This window comes from Cynocephalus volans, chromosome 6, assembly GCF_027409185.1.
Source record: "Cynocephalus volans isolate mCynVol1 chromosome 6, mCynVol1.pri, whole genome shotgun sequence".
NCBI classification, from domain to species: domain Eukaryota; kingdom Metazoa; phylum Chordata; class Mammalia; order Dermoptera; family Cynocephalidae; genus Cynocephalus; species Cynocephalus volans.
Genome location: NC_084465.1, coordinates 38,053,329 through 38,076,149, shown reverse-complemented (window position 1 = coordinate 38,076,149; position 22,821 = coordinate 38,053,329). Strand labels below are relative to the sequence as shown.

The 22,821-nt window shown below is 35.5% G+C and overlaps 1 protein-coding gene across 1 annotated transcript in view; it reads left to right on the top strand.

Moving 5' to 3' along the window:
- Positions 1-22,821, top strand: part of CFTR (CF transmembrane conductance regulator) — a 151,802-nt gene that overhangs the window by 58,064 nt on the left and 70,917 nt on the right. Inside the window, exons 11-13 of the mRNA XM_063101034.1 lie at positions 16,495-16,589; positions 19,533-19,619; positions 21,124-21,847. Of these exons, the coding sequence (XP_062957104.1) occupies positions 16,495-16,589; positions 19,533-19,619; positions 21,124-21,847 (906 nt within the window). The remainder of the gene's footprint in view (positions 1-16,494; positions 16,590-19,532; positions 19,620-21,123; positions 21,848-22,821) is intronic.

Here is a 22,821-nt window from a genome sequence, read left to right as displayed (position 1 = left end):
CAAATTTTCTCATCTAATAAGCAGAACCCCAATTTTAACTTATGAATTCATTGGTGTCTATTTCCTGCTGTAGAGGTTCACCTCTCTTAATGTGCAGCTCTCTCAGATAAATACTCACATTTATAATAGCTATGTGCAGAAATGTTTCATTCATTCCTTCCCTCTGTTTTCAGTACTCACTGGGCTCCCTCTCAGTCTCCCATACTCTCTACCTGTCCCTTCCTTTCTTCTCCCCATCTGTTCCCTCTGGTTCCCCAACACTTTTTTCTCTTCCTTCCCTCTTGCCCATTTTTCTTGTGCATAAAGTACAAGTGATTAGTAATTATTAAATATTAATAACAATGCCATTAACCAATCAATGATTAATGACATGCTTTATTGAATGGCATTACATCTAAAGTTCATGTTCCTTTAATCCAAGCTTTCACCCTCCTCCCTTACCACAGGCATCTATGTTGTCAAGGTTGTTCTAAAGAGTGATAAGCCAGCCATAAAACAAGGTTTATGGTATTTTCCGATCTATAAAGTTACAGGAAGCTCAAATGTACTCAGTAAATATTGCAAAATTACACAGAACCGTTCAATGTAACACTCCACTCTTTCTTTAAAGGTCTCTCTCTTTCGATATAGTAATACCTCATATCATTGCCCTGTTATATGTTCAAGTCAGAGTTAATGAGCTTTATATTAGGAATTCCTCCTTAATAACTTCTGGTTTATTTGGTCCAGTTGAATAATGTTAGGATGATGAAGTTTAGTTGCTACATAAAAAAAGTAAAATGGTAAACATTTACAGGAAAAGTGCATACATTTTATTGGGTATTTTATACACTCCTTAATAATAAAATAAGTTAATCTTTATTGTACACTTGTTATATTACTTTGACCCTCTCTAGTACTCTTTATCTAAGTATTTTCAAGTGCTATACAATCTCAAACAGATCCAATGTATTGTATGCACAGAATTCTTTGAAGTTGATGTTTGCCTTTCTGACTAGCATGTTGTAATGTCAGTCAGCCAAGAAAACAAGTGTCTAGATGAAAACAAGTGTCTAGCTCAAACACTAGTAGGCAGAATAATCACAGTTTAAATTCAGATTCCTGGGCCTGGTCCAAATTCTCCTGATTAAGAATAGTGCATTTTTAAATAAATGCCCTAGGCGATAATTGGTCCAAGGACTACATTTTAAGAACTAATGATTCAGGTATTTGATTTTATCTGTAGATAAGCTGTGCTAAGAAAATTATTAAAAGTTGAAATGGGAGTGGAGGACGGTTAGAAAGAAAGGTTCAGGGTCTCTTTCAATAAGAAAATTAATTGATCACAATATTAAAAAGTTTATAGTTGATTTAAGACTAAGGGTTTTTATGTAAGTAGTTAATTTTTATGTAAGAAGTCAAATTATGCCCAGCATCTTAATTCCAATGGATGATTTCTCCCAGTGATCTTTGTGGATAACTCCAAGAGAACTCAAGGGAAGTTGCAGTGCAAGCAAAGAGAAATAGCTCTGTGTGCAAGGCTTCTCTAAGCAGTACATGCTCTTATGCTGCTTTTTTTTTTTTTTAATCTCATGATAGCACCAAGTGGTATAACTTTTTTTTCCTATATATTATAACTTTCACAGAAAGGAAAATCTACTGTGAAGGCTGAAAACCAACACCCTCAAGATAAATACATTACTAGATTTGAGAGCCCTTAGTAATCAGCAAAGATAAATGTTTAACAGTGCATACAAAACAAAGTGTTTTATGTTAAATCAAATAGAAAAAGCCAAACACTAATAAAGAAACCTGCAAATGAACACTAAACTAGGTAATCAGAACAGTTACTCACATTAATAGTAGGATATTGATATTACTAATGTATTTGGTTTTAAAATAATGAGCTTAATCACAATTCTCCTCAATCTACCCGCACTATTTTGTTTCATTTCAATCCCAGCAAATTCATATTAATTGAGATCTCTGAGATATTGTGTAAGTTATCTGAAGGTATACATTTCTCTTCTTAAATGGTTTCAGTTCAGAAAAAGGATGCCAGATACATTGGCTCAGAACATCATATCTTTTCAGATGCAAGAATCTCTTATTTTTCTATTATTTAAAGGTATCACTAGTGTCTATTCTAGACCAGAAACTTTCATATGACAATATCCCTTTTTAACTGTAGTGTTAGGGACCTAGACAAATTCTGATTAGAACTTTTCACCCTATCCTTCTTACCATCCTTCTTTCCCAAAACCTCAAGCCTCAGGCAGTCACTATTATGAATCTATATGTACTTTTCTAATCCTTTTACATTAATTTATATCCATATGTACAAATGGTCATCCATAAACAATATTTAGTAGTTTTGTTTGTGTGGCTTTAAAATTTACATTAATGGTATCATTTGTGCACATCATTCTTCAACTTGCTTTCTTGGGTACTATTACCTTTTTGAGATCTAGCTATGCTGCTGATATGTAGAAATCTATTTCATTCTTTTTTAACTGTTGTGTTGTACTCATAACGAGTCACATTTTATTTATTCATTCTGCTACTGATGAACATTTAGGTTGTTCCAGGATTTTACTCAATACTGCAATGAAAATCTCTGAATATTTCTCCTTTGCACATATGCAAGAGTTTTTTTGGTGTATATATTTGGCAGTTGAATTGCAGGATTGTAGGATATATACACACGTTTAAATTTTTACTAGATGTTGCCAAATTGCACTTTAAAGCAACTATTCCAACTTACAGTCCCACCAGCCATTTATGAGAGTTCCCATTTCTTCACATCTTTGAAAGGTCTTGATAGACACTTCAATTTTTGTCTTTCTGACTTGTAATTCAGAATTTCTATTGCTGTGTCTCTGTTGTTCTAATTTGCAGCTCCTTAGTCACTTGTGATATTATACATATTTTCATGTTTATTAACCACTCTGATTTCATATCCTTTGCTTTTTTTTTTTTTTTTCGGTAAGTTATTGTGGTGGCCATGAAATGTGCCTTATGGACCATTGCTACTGGGGACATGATCAAAAGAGGGAGGGCCCCAGTTTCTGTGCATTGAAGTCCTTCACTGACTTTGCCTTGAGACTACTCCTTATACATGAATGAATAACTACAGCAGGGATATTTAAAGCATATTTGTTTTGGGGAGACATGAGACTTCTTTATTAGCTGATTTTTGGCTCCCAGACTCCCAGATGGCTTTGTCAAACCTTCCTTAGACTGCATAGTAGATCTAACATTCTTTCATCCAGTCTTCTGTCCTTTTCTAGAAACTTCACTTGAGGATCAGGTTTGCAATGAGGTATCACAATCTTCCCTGCATCCCTCCCTTTTTTCTTTTGCACAGGCATTTACTCCAGTAAAATTCTTGTACATTTAATACCATTTTGGCATCTGCAATTTGGAGAACCTGGATTAACACTGTATTACCATTCTCTAGTGTGTTGTCTTTTGTTGTAGAGAGTCTTTTAATTTTAATGTAATCAATTTTATCAATATTTTCTTTTATGATTTGTCCTTTTGTGTTTTCTCTTTAAACATCCTTTCTAACACAAATCATAAATACATTCTTTTATATTCTCAATAGTTTTAAAGTTTATTTTTTACTTTAAAGACACAAATCAGAATAATTTTTCTATATGGGTGAGTTAGGGATCAAATTTTATTGTTTTCCATGTGGAAAACCATTTGTCCCAAGATAATGTGTTTTTTTTTTGTTTGTTTGTTTTGTTTGCTGCTGGTACAGGGATTGAACCGCAGACCTTAGTGTTGTCAGCACCATGCTCTAACCAACTGAACTAACTGGCCAGCTCCAAGATAATTTTTTGAATAGTCCCTTCTTTCTCTACAAGTTGTCATTCTAGCACCATTCTTCTAGGTTCCAGTTTATTCATTGGTTTGCATATTGAATATTTATTCTATTTCATTCATCTATTGGTTTATACTCAAGGTATCTACTTTTTAAATGACAATAATTTTATTATTTAACTTTATTTATTACTTGGCCTTGGCGACTGTCCTCTGGTGAGGCATCCCAGTGTCTTAAGCTGGCCATAAGGACAAATGAGGGCCAGGATCAGTAGGGTTGGGCAGAGGAACACACAACGGATCTCCTACACATGAAGGAAAAGCTTGGCTCGAAACCAGCTCCTTCATTAAGTTGTCTTCTATACCTGCAGTAGGTTGTAAGCTCTTGAACTTAGAGGCTATATCCTAATCATCTCTGTGTTATCTAAAATACTTCACTCACTGCTTGAACATATATGCCTACAATATTTTAACTTGCCCTGGCTTCCAAAGCATAGATCAAATCACAATTCTCTCTGTGGGTAGAGATATATAAACGTACAAGAAGAAAATGGATGATACATAGGAACAGAAAGGCATGACTTGTCTGAGAAGTTGTGGGAGACTTTACAGAAGAAATTAAATTTTTATTGATATTGAAGGAGTTTGTCAGATAAAGAAGTAGGGGACAGGCATTCCAGATAGAGGGAACAGGAGATGCAAAAGCACAGAATGATGAAAAGTGCAGTAAGTTGGGAGAACTATAAAACTTCAGTGTGGTAGGGTATAAAAGAGTGCCAGGAGGTGAAGCTACAGAAGTAAGCTGGGAAAAGTCTTGTATGCCATTTTTTAAAGTTTGGACATTATTCTGGAGTTCACATGGATCAAATATTTTTTTGTTTTGTGTTTGGTTTGGAGCAGTGGTGTGACGTGAGCAGCTTGAATGAATCAACAACTTAAATCATTTAGTAAAGTGGATAACAGAATTTGCCATCTTTAAAATTATTTTTCAACCAAGCTGTGGTTTATCAACTGAGAAAAAAATTGGCTTTCCTGTTTGTTAGGGTTATGATATATGATAAGTATTCTTGATGCTATTATTGTATTATCTAATAAGATTAAAGAGGAAAAATCTTTGGAAAGTGGAACAGCTAAATTCTTATGAATTCCATATCTTCCACATGTTTTGCTTTTTTGATAAGATAAGAAGTAACAACCTAGTTCAGAAAGACAACAATCATCCCCTTATATTTATGTAGTATACTCTGTCAAACTTAGCACTGTAATAGTGGATGATGGGAACCAAGCTCTATGAATGCATGCATGTGTACATATATGTATATGCAGTACACACGTGTATGTATGTACATACATGTGCATATGTATATATGTGTGCACACATATATGTATATATGTTCAAGTGTTTATGTGTATATAGCCAAATCATTGTAATTAGTATTTTGGATAGAAACTGTGATAACTTCTAATGCTTGAAACATCTTTAATTTCCTATCAATTTAGATCTTTTTAAAGTAATTCTGAAGATCTCTCCTATTAAGTTAAATTAAACACAAACAACCAAATATTTTTTAAGTTCTACTAATGAAGGTATCTAAAATTCTGTTAAAATTTTTAGTATAAATATATAAACCCTTCTAGTATCCCTCTTCCTTCTCCCATTCAAACATTTTTTTACAGTTGCTTAGCTGCTTATCAAGAAGCCATAGTTCACCAAAGTTTCTATTGAAAATGTCGGACTAAGCATGTTGCTGGATAATAGATAAACATATAAACATAATTACGTTTCCTCTATACTAGCAATAATCACTAGAAATTAAAATGGAAAACTGATAACTATCCATTTCACAATAGTAGCAAACCATAAACATTTATAAGGGATAGATCTAACAGGAAAGTTTACAGGTCATAAATGAAGAAAATCAGAACTCTTACTGAAGCATCTCAAACAAGATCTGAATCAATGGAAAGATAGATCATGATTTTTAATAAAATTTAGCATCTTAAAAATGTGAACTCTGTCCAAATATATGTACCTTTAATAAAATTACAAATACACCCCAATGAGGTTATTTTTGGAATTTTGTTAAACTGAACTTAAATTTTATATTTTAAGTTAAATATCAAAAGTAGTTAAGATTGCTTGTAGACAAATTGCCTTGATTGGAATTCTGGCTCCATCATCTATTAACTGTGTTATCTTTGGAATGATATTCCTTTTTTTTATTAAGATGTGCTTAAAATAATGCATGACAAGTAGTAAGCTCTCAATATATGTTAGCTATTTTTATTTGTATTTATATTATTGTTGTTAATATTATTATATGGAGGACTGAATAACGAAAGTGAACAAGAAAGTTATAGATAAGAATTATGCTTTGTCAGAAATTAAACCATTCTTAAAGTCATTAAAAAAGCAAAGCACCAAAAACCCAATAGGATATTAACACAGGAATAGAAAATGGATCAGAAGAACCAGAGAACCAAGAAATAGATCTTAGTAAATATGAGAATATGATATATGACAGATGATATATAAATCCAGTGGAAAATTATTCATTTAGTAAATCATGCCTGTGATACAATTAAAGAAAATAAGGTTTGATTCTGATCTCACACCATACATAAACATAAATTATACCTGAATAAATTTTTTAATTAAAAAAGAGTATAAGTATTTGAAAAGAAAATTTAAAATACTACATGTAATTTTTTTTTTTAAGTTTATTTTGTCGATATACATTGTGGCTGATTATTGCTCCCCATCACCAAAACCTCCCTCCCTTCTCCCTCCCCCCTCCCCCCCAACAATGTCCTTTCTGTTTGCTTGTCATATCAACTTCAAGTAATTGTGGTTATAACTTCTTCTCCCCCCCCGGTTTTTTTTTTTTCGGTGTGTGTGTGTGTGTGTGTGTGAATTTATATATTAATTTTTAGCTCCCACCAATAAGTGAGAACATGTGGTATTTCTCTTTCTGTGCCTGACTTGTTTCACTTAATATAATCCTCTCAAGGTCCATCCATGTTGTTGCAAATGGCAGTATTTCATTCGTTTTTATAGCTGAGTAGTATTCCATTGTGTAGATGTACCACATTTTCCGTATCCACTCATCCGATGATGGACATTTGGGCTGGGTCCAACTCTTGGCTATTGTAAACAGTGCTGTGATGAACATTGGGGAACAGGTATACCTTCGACTTGATGATTTCCATTCCTCTGGGTATATTCCCAACAGTGGGATAGCTGGGTCGTATGGTAGATCTATCTGCAATTGTTTGAGGAACCTCCATACCATTTTCCATAGAGGCTGCACCATTTTGCAGTCCCACCAACAGTGTATGAGAGTTCCTTTTTTTCCGCAACCTCGCCAGCATTTATCGTTCAGAGTCTTTTGGATTTTAGCCATCCTAACTGGGGTTAGATAGTATCTTAATTGATTTGCATTTCCCGGATGCTGAGTGATGTTGAGCATTTTTTCATATGTCTGTTGGCCATTTGTATATCTTCCTTAGAGAAATACCTACTTAGCTCTTTTGCCCATTTTTTAATTGGGTTGCTTATTTTCTTCTTGTACAGTTGTTTGAGTTCCTTATATATTCTGGATATTAATCCTTTGTCAGATGTATATTTTGCAAATATTTTCTCCCACTCTGTTGGTTGTCCTTTAACTCTGTTAATTGTTTCTTTTGCTGTGCAGAAGCTTTTTAGTTTGATATAATCCCATTTGTTTATTTTTCCTTTGGTTGCCCGTGCTTTTGGGGTCGTATTCATGAAGTCTGTGCTCAGTCCTATTTCCTGAAGTGTTTCTCCTATGTTTTCTTTAAGAAGTTTTATTGTTATTTATCTTTTCAAAAAACCAACTTTTTGATTCATTGATCAAATTTGTATTGTTTTTTTGATTTCAATTTCATTCAGTTCTGCTCTGATCTTAATGATTTCTTTCCGTCTGCTAACTTTAGGATTAGATTGTTCTTGTTTATCTAGTTCTTTAAGGTGAAGTGTTAGGTTGTTCACTTGCCATCTTTCCATTCTTCTGAAGTGAGCGTTTAATGCGATAAATTTTCCCCTCAATACTGCTTTTGCAGTATCCCACAGGTTTTGGTATGATGTATCATTGTTTTCATTAGTTTCAATAAATTTTTTGATTTCCTGCTTGATTTCTTCTTGGACCCATATGTCATTAAGTAGAATGCTGTTTAATTTCCATGTGTTTGTATAGTTTCCAGAGGTTCGTTTGTTATTAATTTCTAGTTTTAATCCATTGTGGTCTGAGAAGATACATGGGATAATTCCAATTTTTTTGAATTTATTGAGACTTGATTTGTGACCTAATATGTGATCTATCCTGGAGAATGATCCATGTGCTGATGAGAAGAATGAATATTCTGAGGTTGTTGGATGGAATGTTCTCTAGAACATCCAATTGGTCTAGAGTATTGTTTAGATCTTGTGTTTCTCTACTGATTCTTTGCCTAGATGATCTGTCTAATATTGACAGTGGAGTGTTCAGGTCACCTGCTATTATAATATTAGTGTCTATTTCCTTCTTTAGGTCTAATAGAGTTTGTTTTATAAATTTGGCTGCTCCAACATTGGATGCGTACATATTTATGATTGTTATGTCTTCTTGATGGATCAGTCCTTTTATCATTAAGTAGTGTCCCTCATTGTCTCTTTTTATGGTTTTTAGTTTAAAGTCTATTTTCTCAGATATAAGAATAGCTACTCCAGCTCGTTTTTCTTTTCTGTTTGCATGGTAAATCTTTTTCCATCCTTTCACTCTTAGTCTATGTGAATCTTTATGGGTGAGGTGGGTCTCTTGTAGGCAGCATATAGTTGGGTCCTCCTTTTTGATCCAGTCAGCCAGTCTGTGTCTTTTGATTGGGGAATTTAAGCCTTTTACATTAAGAGTTGTTATTGAAAGGTGTTGATTTATTCCTAGCATTTTATTGGTTGTTTGGTTGTCTTAGGTGTCTTTTGTTCCTTGCTTTCTGATTTACTGTTTGGTTTCTGTGTTTGTTGGTTCCTTAGGTTGTAGATAGCATTTTTGTTTGCTTGTTTTCTCTTCGTGAATGCCATTTTTATTATACTAATGGGTATTGATTTTTCTTGGGTTTTTATGGCAGTGGTAGCTATTTTTCAGGAATCAAACCCAGTACTCCCTTGAGGATTTCTTGTAAGGGTGGTCATGTGGTAGTGAACTCCCGCAGTTTTTGTTTGTCTGAGAAATATACTATTTGCCCTTCATTTCGGAAGGATAGCCTTGCAGGGTAGAGTATTCTTGGCTGGCAATCTTTGTCTTTTAGTATTTTGAAAATATCATCCCATTCTTTTCTGCCTTTTAGGGTTTGTGATGAAAAGTCTGATGTTAGCCTGATTGGGGCTCCCTTGTTGGTGATTTGATGCTTCTCTCTTGCAGCTTTTAAGATTCTCTCTTTGTCTCTGAGTTTTGCCAATTTGACTATGACATGTCTTGGAAAGGGCCTTTTTGGGTTGAATACGTTTGGAGATCGTTGAGCTTCCTGGATCTGAAGATCTGTGATTTTTCCTATACCTGGGAAATTTTCTGCCACGATTTTGTTGAATATGTTTTCAATGGAATCTCCATTTTCCTCCCCTTCTGGAATACCTATGACTCGGAATTTGAGCACTTAAGGTTGTCTGATATCTCTCTCAGATTTTCTTCAATGTCCTTGATTCTTTTTTCTTTCTTTTTGTCTGCTTGTGTTATTTCAAACAGCCCATCTTCAAGTTCAGAGGTTCTCTCTTCAACTTCGACAAGCCTGCTGGTTAAACTCTCCGTTGTGTTTTTTATTTCGCTGAATAACTTCTTCAGTTCAGCAAGTTCTGCTACATTTTTTTTTCAGGACATTGATTTCCTTGTACATTTCCTCTTTCAGATCCTGTATACTTTTCCTCATTTCATCATAATGTCTAGCTGAGTTTTCTTGTATCTCATTCAGTTTCCTTAGAATTATCACTTGAAATTCCTTGTCAGTCATTTCAAGGGCTTCTTGTTCTATAGGATCTAGAGTTTGAGATTTATTAACTTTTGGTGGTGTACTTTCTTGATTTTTTGTATTTCTGGTATCTTTTTTTTGGTGTTTATTCATTGTGTCAGGGGGTTTCACAGTCCACCGGTTTAAGTCTAATGACTACCTAGGATGTTGCTGTGGTTGCCAATTTCGTATGGCTCCCTCCGTGACTGCTCAGTTGGCCTCTAGTGCCTTGTGTGTGTGGTTGCCTCAGGTCTTGGGCTTCTCCGGGGAGCCACCTTTCTGGTCAGCTTGGACTCTGCTGGGCTGGTGGATCACGTACCACAGGGTGTGTGATCTCTGTTGAGCTTTCACTTCCTGTGCAGGACTTCTCCCTGTTCTGTGTGCTCTGGCACAGGCTGTTGGATCGTGCAGTGGCGACCCCACCGGGTATGTGGTTTCTGTCGAGTCTCCGCCTCCCTGGCCGCACGTCTCCCCACTCTGTGTGCACTGTGCTGGGCTGGGGCGTGTCTTCTGCAACCCTCGTCTATCAGCTGGGCCTTCAAGACCCTGCTCAGCACCGCCTTGCCCAGGAAGTCTACCAGGTTTCTGCTAGGCACAGACGACCAGTTGCTCTGGGTGCCTTTGTAGCACTGTGTAGATCTTTCTCGGGACTTGTTCACCTTTGTATCCCCCCGGCATAGACCGAATCTAGCGCCCACCTGCAGCCAGCTCTCCGGCAGGTTCAAGCGGACCTGGGAACTCTCCTACCACACTATTCCCAACCAGAAATTGGTTAGGCTTTTTTCCGAACTGGTGGCCGCAGAGATGGTATCTGCCTCCCAGTAACAGGAAGTTTACCGGGGGCCAGAGTCCAGGGTGTGGTGGAGTGACAGTCGGCCCACCCGTACTTCCTTGCCCTCCCGACACTGGCCGGGGACGCCCCACGCCACCAGCCCCGCCAGAGAACCACGGAGGGAGTGGGAGGGGAGGCCGGCCTGCAGGCTCCGCAAAGCCCCGTGCCGGGCCAAGCAAGTGGGAAGGCTTAGTGACGGTTGAGCCGGGCGGAGCTGACAGCACCTGGGAAAATGGAGGCAGCCCCGGGGCAGTGAGTGAACCGGTGATGCAGGCGGGAGCCGGGTGGGCGTCAGCCCCCCGAACAGGGCTTGGCCAGGGTTCATTCACAGGGCTGTGCCAGGTCGTGCGCTCACTCTCTGCCTCTGGTTTGTCGCCTTCCCCATTCTCGGCCACTGCCGCCTCGGGCTGTTCAGTCGCGGCGCGGCTTGGGCGCTCCCAGGAATCTTCTTTAATGCCAGCCTGAAACCTCGAATCCTGAATAGGGCATCTGGCCGCCTTCAGCGTGGCCCCGGCCTCCGGGATCCTGTCTGCATCCACAGCAGCCCTGGCGCCGTGTTCCCTGTTTCGAGACTCGCTTTTGCAGCTAAGAAACAGTTCTTTCCCTGCTCCACACTTCAAAGCTGTTGCCTGTAAAATCTAAAATACTACATGTTTAAAATGAAAGTTAGGTAGTACTTCTTAACTAATATAGGAATTCTAAATAGATATACTGATTTCATGAAAAATTTAAATTCTGCATATGGTAGATGATATATTCATAGTGGACAGAAAAATAGGAAAGGAAAAATGTTTTTAACATATGCAGCAGAAAAGTTTGTTAATATCTATTACATACAAGAAAAATCAATTGATAAGAATACAAAATTCATTAAAAATAGGCATTTCACAGAAGAGCAAATCCACATGGCCAGTAAATCTTTAAAATATTGAAAATTTCATTGATATGAAGGAAAACACAAATTAAAATGGTGAATTGGCAAAAATTAAATTGTGTGTTGGTATTTATTGTGAGGAAAAGGGTACTCTCAAAACTTGGTGATGGAAATTTGATTCTTTTCAGTTGTTTTGTAAAGGAATCCGGCAGTATCTTTTAAAAGTAAAGAAAAAACATACCATTGACCTAGCCATCTCATTCACGAGAGTATATCTCGTAGAAATAAAATTACAAAAGTGCAGAGGTTTATGTGTAATATTATTGGGAGTTTTTTTCTTTGAGGAGGTAGCAAATGGCGGGAAATATCACACAGTATCTAACAGATCTATATATGAAATACAAAATCTTACACTTCCAGTCGGGTCTAGTCCATACTACAAATAAACGTGAACTAATAAATTCAAGCACAGAATTGCCTGAAGGCAGCTTTCATTGATCTACTTTCTTATAGTATTCTGATGTTGACTCATCAAAAGGGTTACTGTGGCATTAATTACTAAAATATTTATGTATCTTACTAGGTATTTTTCATTCAGGACTATGTTAATCAATTAGCAAAAAGTGTGGGGATTGAAAATATTCTTGTTTTTTTTTAACTGCTGAAAACATATTCTAGTGGAAATCTGAAATCAGCTATTACACAGTCCTCCTAAAAGCAAGATAAATTTTTTCAAAAAAAAAGAAGGTAAAGAACTTGCATCTGCTTCCTTGATTCTTTTATAATAAAGTAATAAGATTAATAAAACATCATAGCACAATTTAGCTTTGTTAAATAGAATTAACTGGCTATCTCCGGAGTGGTGGTGTTTGGAAGGTGAGGAAAGAAGTCAATATCCTGTCTGGGAACATCATGGCTACCTTACTTTACCCTTAAGAATCCTGACTTTTAGTTTAAAAGCACATGGCCACATACATAGCAATTTCAACAACAACAGTATATCTGGCAAGGTCTTGCAAGCCTGTGACTTGAACCCAGGGCTTCTGATTCTAAGTCTGTTGCTTTTTCCACACATCATCCCTTGTACATTCTTTACAATAACATGCTGAGAAAGGCTATGTGCTTTTCCTCTAATGGGAGAATGGGATATATTATCACATCAGGTAAACATCCATAGACAGATCATTGGTAATATCTTGTTATAAATTGCGAGTCACCAATGTTTGAGTGTATATTACAGACCAGTATCTTTATATTAAGTTGCTTCAAGTTTTTATAACTGTTAAAGGAAGATACTATTATCCCCATTTTGTGAACGGAAAAGTCAGACCCAGAAGAGACTTTCCCAAAGCTACTTGTCCAGTTGGTAGTGGAGACAGAGCTAGAAAACAGGTTATTTTGCTTTCTGGCTAATGTTGCCACTCATGTTCTCTATTTTCTTTAAATTTTATTTTGAAATAAATATTTCACTTAAGTTGTCACATTTTCTTTCATTGGCTTGTAATTAGTGACTTGCTTTATAAAGCCCAATTTGTGAATTCTCATACTTAGCAAGCACCCTTTATGAAACACAAACTATTATTTGACCCAGGTATTGGTTAGAGGAATCGAGTCACAGAGCTGTTAAATGACTGAGATTTCACAATAAACCTGACAGAACAGGGTTCCAGTTCTGGGTCTCATATTATACAATGCAGTATTCTAGCCTTGTTACTTATTGAGCAACCACTACAAGCACAGTTTATATGATATCCGATAACTCTCAAAATGGGCATCACAAACATAATTTAAATTTCAACTCATCAGTGACTCGGGAGCAAAGACACTTGGGTACAGTTCATCATGGCATTTGCCCAGCATGCAAAGCCTGGAAGGTCTCCCGGGTGTGGGGGAAGTTTTCCCACTGAGAAATCTCATTCCCTTGGAACTGGGCCAAGGAAAGACAGAATGGTAGGAACCTGTCTCTCATCAGGTATCTCCCCAGGCATCCAGGGATGCGGGCCATGGCTTAACTACTGAGAGCGCTAAAAAGACCAGGCACTGAAGCACAGTATGCTTTTAGAAGTGCTCTAAGTGAATACTGCTCTGACAATAAAAAGGAATTAGAGTAGCTTGTTGTTATAATTGAAATGGACAGAGCAACATGCTACCAAGAAACTATCTAGCAATTCCTTCCCCTAATCCCTCATTTTCTTAACACATTTTCTCCTTTGCCTCAACCAGCCTCAAGTTAGCATTTGAACAGTGATAAGTCCAAATGAAGTGCTGTTTCCAGTCCTCTTTGGAGGAATTTGATGTTGTTCCATTTGATCTGAGTACGCAAAGCCTTAGCTCATGTGATGATCTTCTGATTTCTTTCTCTAATGTCTTGTTTCACTCTATCCATATAGGAAGGAAGGAAGAGAATATTTTATTTCCCTTCTCTCTCCTTTTATTTCCTTGACTTGTTTAAAATATAAATATTATGGGCTCCTAAGAGAGAAATTTGGCTGAAACAGCCTCTTATTTATCCTGTCTTAAGAAAATTAATGAAATAAAATTACATTTGTAGTCTTTGGACATTTAAATTCAGTAGGGGTATTTACTAAAGTGTAGACTGAAATTCCTTATCTTCTGTTTCTTATCTTCCCCTTCACTTTTCTTGTCTCTTTTATCCTGTATCTTCTTTCATTTTTTTTTTTTACAGATATCTGCTTTTCCTTCTGACAATTATTTCTTTTCCAATTATTTTCTTTCTCTCCTCTGTATACCTTTCTTCATTTTGTTTTCTTATATGTACCCCTTTGTAGCTAAAAGTTTGATTAACCTTCCTTCCCCCTGTCTCTCTTCCTTTCTTCCTTCATTCCATAAATCTTTATTAAATGCTTGTCCCAGGATAGGATTTCGCACTCTCTAAATTCATAATCCTATCCCTAAATTTAACTGTGTCATAATCATAGTATCAACATAACTACTGGTATTTTTGAATTTAAAAAGTATTTAAAAATTTAAACTTATTTAAATTTGAATACAATGTTGAATTCAAAAAAATTTTTTTAAAAAGCAAAACTAATAATTCCAGCAACCTCTGGCTTTTTAATAATGTCTTAGAAAATTTGCCTCCTTTATAAATGCTTGCACTCAATATATTCATATAAGGAAAATAATTCTTCCTCTTTTTTCTCCAAAAGATTTAGTTTTTAAAAAGGGAGTGGGAGTTGGGGAAAGAAAATATGGGCCAGGAAAGAAGAAATAAACCTGTGAGCTATCTTGCCAATTGCTGTAAAACAAGTGTAGATGTGATGTATAGAAAAGCGCAGAAAAGACTTAAAAAGCGAGGTGTTCGTAGCAAGGCTGAAGATTTTAGACTCTAGGGTGTGAAATTTAGCTGCAGTAGTTGTTATTTGGGTAAAACTCTAGGTATATGGCCCAGTTCGTGAGTTGAACAGAAGAACAGCCACTTGGTCCAGGCAGAAAGAAATGAAGCATTTGGTTTCATGTGTCTCATAACCACTGAAGGTATTGCCCCTATGGAATGCTATGTGGGTCTCAATGACCTCTCTCTGTTATATTTTCCAGCACCTGAGTAGCAAACTCCACTGAGTCCTGCTGTATCTCCTCCAATATGTCAGTATTTTCGATCACAGGTCTTAGGTCATCCTACGTCAGGAATGTTGATAGCAACAGTTCCTTGGGGGCAGTGGGTAGCATGGTTCCAGCCTATAGGAGCTACCAAATAGTTTGTAATACAAATGATGACCTATTAGTTTATCTGCTTGTGAGTTTAGAGTGTTGTGTATGAAGTTCTATTTAATTTCATATGATAGATAAAAGAAACAAATGAATAACAGAAGTAACCATTTTGATACTTTAAATATAGAAAATGTTGGCAGATTAGTTTTGGACTGTGAAAGAAAAAGGAGGAATAGTATGGGAAAGAATTTTTAGCAGAGGGAGAGGGCAGGAGGTGGGAACAAAAGAAAAGAACAGATGTATGGGAATGGGAGGAGTTGTTTTTTATTTCAGGAGAAGTTACTACCTATTGAAGTTTTCTCACTCTTTAACTCTGAGGCAAACCCCATCCCTTCCAGAAAGCCTCTAGCATTTTCTGGCTATTGTACAAATACTTCTATCAGCTGTACAATTAATTTGCCAATTAATTGTGTACCATATAACCTATCTTAAAATGGTTAATTAAATCATTGGGGATTATTTAGCTTTCTTCAGGAGTATGGCTTACCTTCTAAGTTAGACTTAAAATGCTGGGAGTCAAGGACTATTTCTTATAAATTCTAACCTTCTTTTACAATGCCTAGAATTGCGTTGGCACAGAGAAATTTATTAACTGGGAAAAAGGTTGTCAGATGTGTCAGGGAAGTGACAGGAGAGGCAGAGTAGATGGGGAGAGGACACAGGAATAAGATGCGAAGGGTGGATGAGGAAGAGGCTGTGTTGGTTGGGAAGGTGGATGGGAAAAGTCTGGAAAGGAATTGTCTTGTATCCATAGCAGCCCAGGGGAGATGCTCAGATATTCTGTGTGTGTGTGTGTGTGTGTGTGTGTGTGTGTGTGTGTGTGTGTGTGTGTGTAGTGTTCTTTTAGTCTCTCTTATTAAGTTTACTCATTTTTGAGATTTCCTTTTAAAAGAGTGAATGTAAATTTTAAGGAAGTGCACTTTGGTATGTTAATAGCATTTGGGTTTGTGTAATGGGCATACGCACATTTACATGCCCATAAGTACTTGTGTACCTATATTTTACAATTCTTATTTGATGATCATGAATGACATTTTAGAAATTAAAGAAAAATTTACTTCTAAAATTTCAGCAATGTTGTTTTGGGGTAACTAAATGCAATTACATTTGAAATAATTGAGATGCAATATTCAAAATTTCAACTGTGGTTAAGGAAGGAATGTGAAATATGGTTATGTTTGAAAGAAAATGTACCTTTTAAATTCAGATCCAACATAAAAGTTCCTTTCTAATTTTCTATTTTTGATAATAGGATATCTCCAAGTTTGCAGAGAAAGACAATACAATTCTTGGAGAAGGTGGAATCACACTGAGTGGGGGTCAACGAGCAAGAATTTCTTTAGCAAGGTGAATATTTGATTGTTGGCCCAGCAAAGCTTTGCTGAAAATATGATGCATGTAAAAATTATAGACACTTCTCTATTGCTTTATATTCTGTTTCTGGATTTGAAATATTTTGGGGGTTTCATGACTAGTGGGTTGAGAATTACCTTTAAGAACTATAGAAAATAATATAATATTCAGATTTGATAAAGATGATGGCTTTTTTAAAATGTATGCCTTTATTTTGGTGTGTGTATACTTGTTTGCCTTATTGTGTGGTTTGCTACAAACACAAAGCTCTGGGATTCTGCAAGTACAAGGAATGAAAAGACATACATTTCTCTTGATCCATCATACACTCCCTCGCTCTTATACAGTCCCCCACAACGAATATACCTGCTTTAGGCTTCTGTTTATGCTTCTTGGTTTAGGTAAACGTACATTTTCAAGTTTCTCAACATAATTAATAATTTTCATAAGATTAATATCAAGGCAAATGATGTCACTTGGCTTAAAGTCTATAATCTTTAAAGTAAAATAAATAAAACACGCACATCTAACATTGTGGGGTAGGAGTTCCCTTGGTAGAAACACTCTTGGTCTAAACATTTAGAAGCCTCAAAGTGAAGTACATATAGTTAATTTGTGTCAAGAAGAAAGCATTGTGGTTAAACTGTAACTTTCAGTTTAATAAATTATTGGTGATATGGAATGCCGAATGTTCCTCAAGTCTTTTTGAGCAAAATTCTTCTCACTGTGTTGCCAAAGTTCTTAACAAGAAATCACATTGACTCATTGTTATTTGGCCTCTTTCTCTTAGTTTCTTCTGCTCCTAAAAGCTGAGACAAGGAACTCACAGTCACTGAGCACCTGCAATTACCTGGAACTATACTAGGGGGGTGTGTGTGTGTGTGTGTGTGTGTGTGTGTGTGTGTGTGTGTGTGTGTGCGTGCAATTACCTGGAACTATACTAGGGGTGTGTGTGTGTGTGTGTGTGTGTTGTGTGTGTGTGTGTGTGTGTGTGTGTGTGTGTGTGTGTGTGCGTGCAATTACCTGGAACTATACTAGGGGTGTGTGTGTGTGTGTGTGTGTGTGTGTTGTGTGTGTGTGTGTGTGTGTGTCATAAGATAATGGAGACTGTTAGATGTTAACTTGCCAAAAACCACACAGAAATGGTAGAGTCACAATTTAAACCAGATCCTCTTGACTCTTTACATTAAAGCATGCCTTGGTCTTGGGATTTCACTGTGGAGTGATAGATCAATAGATATAAATAATTCACAGATCAGATAATGGCTTCTAAATAAATGGCAGTTAATGAATTTATCTGTGAGCTAAAGTAAGACTTATCTTAAGCATTTCATTTCAAATTTAGATAAGATATAGTAACTATATTAAGTATATGGTTCCAAGACATTCAACAGAATTGAGTTTGTATTTATCAGTTTCAGATTTGGTTTTATTGTAAGATTCACACAGTTTGAGGTACTTCTGAAAATGATTGCCTGTTGTTATTTTGATCAGAATGTGTAATATGTCATCCAGTTTTGAATGATGAATACTTTATTTTTAATGAGAAACTGTGGTCATAGATGTTTGGGAAAGAGAGAAGTAAGAATTGAATGCGTGGGAAGAAAGACCTTGAGGGTAAATTTTAATGGGTTTTTAAAAAATCTGGTTCTTTCATGTTGTCTTCAAAAACAAATTACGCTGTAAAGGTCTTTTAGATTTTGCCTTGATTTTTTTTTTTTTTTTTGCCTTTTTAAAATTACTTCTCTTAATTATGTGCTGATTGAATACAATTTTCTTTTTTAAAAAGTACCAAGAATAAACAACACAAACATGGAATTCTCTGTGGTTGGGATAGGAGTAGGTTACTAATAATCACGCCTAAAATATTTAAATGTTACAAGGAAATCATCATTTCCATTAATATGGAAACTATATATTCATCTTATTACTGTTCTAAGATCAACTCAATGGAGATTTTACTTACTTATAAGATTTTATTTTTAATTTAAAAAGTAAAATAATATGGATATAAATTTTTGTTGTGAATCACTCATCCTTCACTTGTTTGGAACTTTATGAATATGGTAAGAGACTGAGACAATAAGGAGTAAAATGCAATATCAATTATACAGCTGCAAATTTAGATAAGATATAGTAAGTATATGGCTTCAAGATATTCAACATAGAATTGAGTTTGTATTTATCAGTTTCAGATTTGGTTTTATTGTAAGATGCACGCAGTTTGAGGTACTTTTGAAGATGATTGCCTATTGTTATTTTGATCAGAATGTGTAGTATGTTGCCTGGTTTTGAATGTTAGCACTGCTACTAATTTGTTGATAGCAGTCAACACTTTGGGAAACATTAAAAAAAATTTTTCACACAAGTGCTGCAATTTATTTGCTCTCTCTGACATTTCACAGGTTTGGAATAGTCTATTTTCTTCTTTGTTTCCCCACCAAAATACAAAACTATTTATTTTTTGCCATTATATTGCCAGCATATAGCATGGTGCTTGGCTCTAACTACATACTATTGTTAAAAGGTTTGCTTAGGCAATATTTTAAATTGTATGATATGGTGCAATCCAGTTTGTAACTTCTGCTAGTTTATGTCACTTACAGTTAGCAAAATCACTTCACCAAGTTATCGGAGTATTGTGAAAAGCCATAAAAATCATCCATGACTTATCTCTTTATTCCTCATTTAAAATCATTTACCCTATTAAAGACACATGTACAAGAGAAGTTTCTAATACTGCTACTTCTGTGCTATGTTGAGAACAGTGTTATTTCACTGAATGTGGTAACCATACTGTAGTGAACTGTTTTTTATCAGCACCGCACTCTCCCGAGTGAGCCACGGGCCGGCCCCGTGTTTTTTAAAAAAATCATCTACACTAAATGACATGAAAAATATTGAGGAAATCTAATTTAATTTCCATTTTCTTTTTAGAGCAGTATACAAAGACGCTGATTTGTACCTGTTAGACTCTCCTTTTGGATACCTAGATGTTTTAACAGAAAAAGAAATATTTGAAAGGTATGTTCTTTGAGTAACTTATAATGTTCATGCTAAAAGTCAAGAAAGAGTGACTATACCATCATAGATTGCGTATTACCTCTTGAGAAACGTTTACCATTGTTGAGACTCAGTATGGCAGAATGTAACATGGCACCTAGTCACATCTCATGTATCCTTCATGGCCAAGATTTAAGATCATTTCCATTAGAACCTTTTCTGACCACCTCATGCTAAACCAGTTTTCTTCCATTGCTATTTTGTTACAATAATTGCTATGTATAAAATTTTTACAGTATTATTGCCTTGTGACATATCTTCTACAGTTTTAATTGGTTATTATACTTAAAAGTTTTACTTAATTTTGGTGGGTTTGTGTTCTATTTCCTCTCCTCCATAGATAGTACACTTCTTGAGGAATTACACATGCTGAATGTTTTAATGATTTAATGTGGGTGAATGCTCAGACTGCACATCTGCCTTACCATCTCCTGGGAAGCCTCCTCCTCAGTCACACAGATCTCCCATTAGGGCTCAATGTGTGTGAAGTTCCTAAGAACAACAGTCAGTTCTATGACTTGATTCCAAAGTTTCAAAATGATTTCATGGACTATAAAATAGTTTATTAGGAGAATAGTTATCATAGTCTTCCAGAAATAAAACTTAAGCAATAAGGATATATCCACACATATAAGTCTATTTAATGGCTGTATTATTCCTAGAAGTACCTTTCCTCGAATTTGGTTAAATTTAATACCCAAGATACTATTTTTATAATCCTGTGACAGTGATAAGTAACCTCTTACCAATATAAACTTTGCTACATTTAAATTGTTGTGTTAGTATGTTAGAGTATAATCTCGAATGATGCCTCTTTCTGTGTGCAATGTAATGTTTTAATGCCTAGAAGAAACTGATCTCCCTTAGATGGCCCTAGTTAGGATTTACTTCTAGACTAGAAGAAAATTTTATTAGAGGAGGGTCAGATTCATTATTCAATTCCTAGTTGTGGCTGCAGTTGTTTTAAACAAATTAGACTAATCTTAATATAAGCTCTTGAGAATTAAATTGGTGGTCAACCTAAACTGTAAAAGGAAATTAATGGAAAATTTAAAAAACAAGAAAACGCTGACATTTTAGAATATATGTGGAAATATAGACCTCTGGTTTCCTTAAGGGTCATCTAATTCCCTCATTTTTTAGATGATTAAACCAAGACCCAGAGGGTAGATGATTTGCTCAAAGTCAAACATCTACTTAATATCAGAAATTTAATTTTATTCTAGGTCTGTTAGCACTCAACTTTACAAGACAGCATAATATTTCATACTATAATAATTCACGAAGCTCCAAATTATTTATTCTAGAGTATTTATTTTTAGAATCATTTAAGGTATAATAATAAAATGGTATGGTAGATATTTTATGTAATAAGACATTAATAAAATGCTGAAATAAAGTACATTTGTTATTGTAATAAAGTATTTGTGAAATTGATGTTTTATATCTTTTTGTATTCTTAAAGCTGTGTCTGTAAATTGATGGCTAACAAAACTAGGATTTTGGTCACTTCTAAAATGGAACATTTAAAGAAAGCTGATAAAATATTAATTTTACATGAAGGTAGCAGCTATTTTTATGGGACGTTTTCTGAACTACAAAGTCTACGACCGGACTTTAGCTCAAAGCTCATGGGATATGATTCTTTTGACCAGTTTAGTGAAGAAAGAAGGAATTCAATTCTAACTGAGACCTTACGCCGTTTCTCATTTGAAGGGGATACTGCTGTCCCCTGGAATGAAACAAAAAGACAATCTTTTAAACAGACTGGAGAGTTTGGGGAAAAAAGGAATAACTCTATTCTTAATCCAGGGAACTCTATAAGAAAATTTTCAGTTGTGCAAAAGACTCCATTATCAATGAATGGCATCGAAGAGGATTCTGATGAGCCCTTAGAGAGAAGGCTGTCCTTGGTTCCAGATTCTGAGCAGGGAGAGGCCATCCTGCCTCGAAGCAATGTGATCAACACTGGCCCCACATTTCAGGGACTAAGGAGGCAGTCTGTGTTTAATCTAATGACACACTCAGTTAACCAAGGTCAAAACATTCACCGAAAAATAACAGTATCCTCACGAAAAATGTCACTGGCTCCTCAGGCAAACTTAACTGAAATGGATATATATTCAAGAAGGTTATCTCAAGAAAGTGGCTTGGAAATAAGTGAAGAAATTAATGAAGAAGATTTAAAGGTATGTGTAAGTTATTAGTGGTCCCCCCTCCCTCAGAATGTAATTGAGTGGAGTGCAATTGTAGTATATAATAAAACTCAAAAGTATGGGATTAAAATGAGGTTAATCTTAAGACTCAAAAAGTCCAAAGTTAATAAATTATTCAAGCAAATTCAAAATGTAAAATAATCAATTACTTCCCTTTGCAATGGACTCATCTCTTCATAACGTGTATTGTAAGCCAAAGCAAGGGCTTTTTTGTTGTTGTTGTTGGATCCCTTACTAGGCTAGTGATAGTCATCACTATAAACTAGAAAACATCTGCTTTATTACAACCTTGAACCCTCTGTGGGATGAGTTGGAGTACAAATATATAAACAAATAGTAGCTTCAGTTGTGTAGAGACCAGGAAATATTTCTGTATGGAGGTAGCTTATATAAGGTGTATAATTATCTAGTCTCTTGACAGGATTAACTCACATTCTGGTTTATACATCAGTCTTGCCTGAATTTAGTAAGTGTGGGTTTTTAAAAAAATCTTTTAAACTTGCTTTATACATTGGGTTTCTGAAAAAGGTTTCTTTTATTTTTATTTATTTTTTTTTTATTTTTTATTTTTTTGAAAAAGGTTTCTTTTAAAGAAGTTATGTGAAGCTCAATATATACTACGGTCAATATTCAGTTATATGAAGCTCAAGTAAAATGCTTTTATTCTTAAAACAGGATGCAGTATAAAAGAGGAGGGGTTTTGTTGTTTTCTTTACTAGAAAAATTCCTGAAGCACCATGGATGAAGTGAACATGGGCAAGGTTGTAATTAATTGATATGTTTAATAGCATAGATCATTTAAAGTAATGTGACCTTTGGCAAGTTACAAGTCATTTAACATCTCTAGGCCAAAGTTTCCTCCTTTATAAAATGAGGAAATTAAGTAGGTGATCCCTAAAATACATACTTTTAGTATTTCTATAATTTAAAAAAGATTTCCTATATGA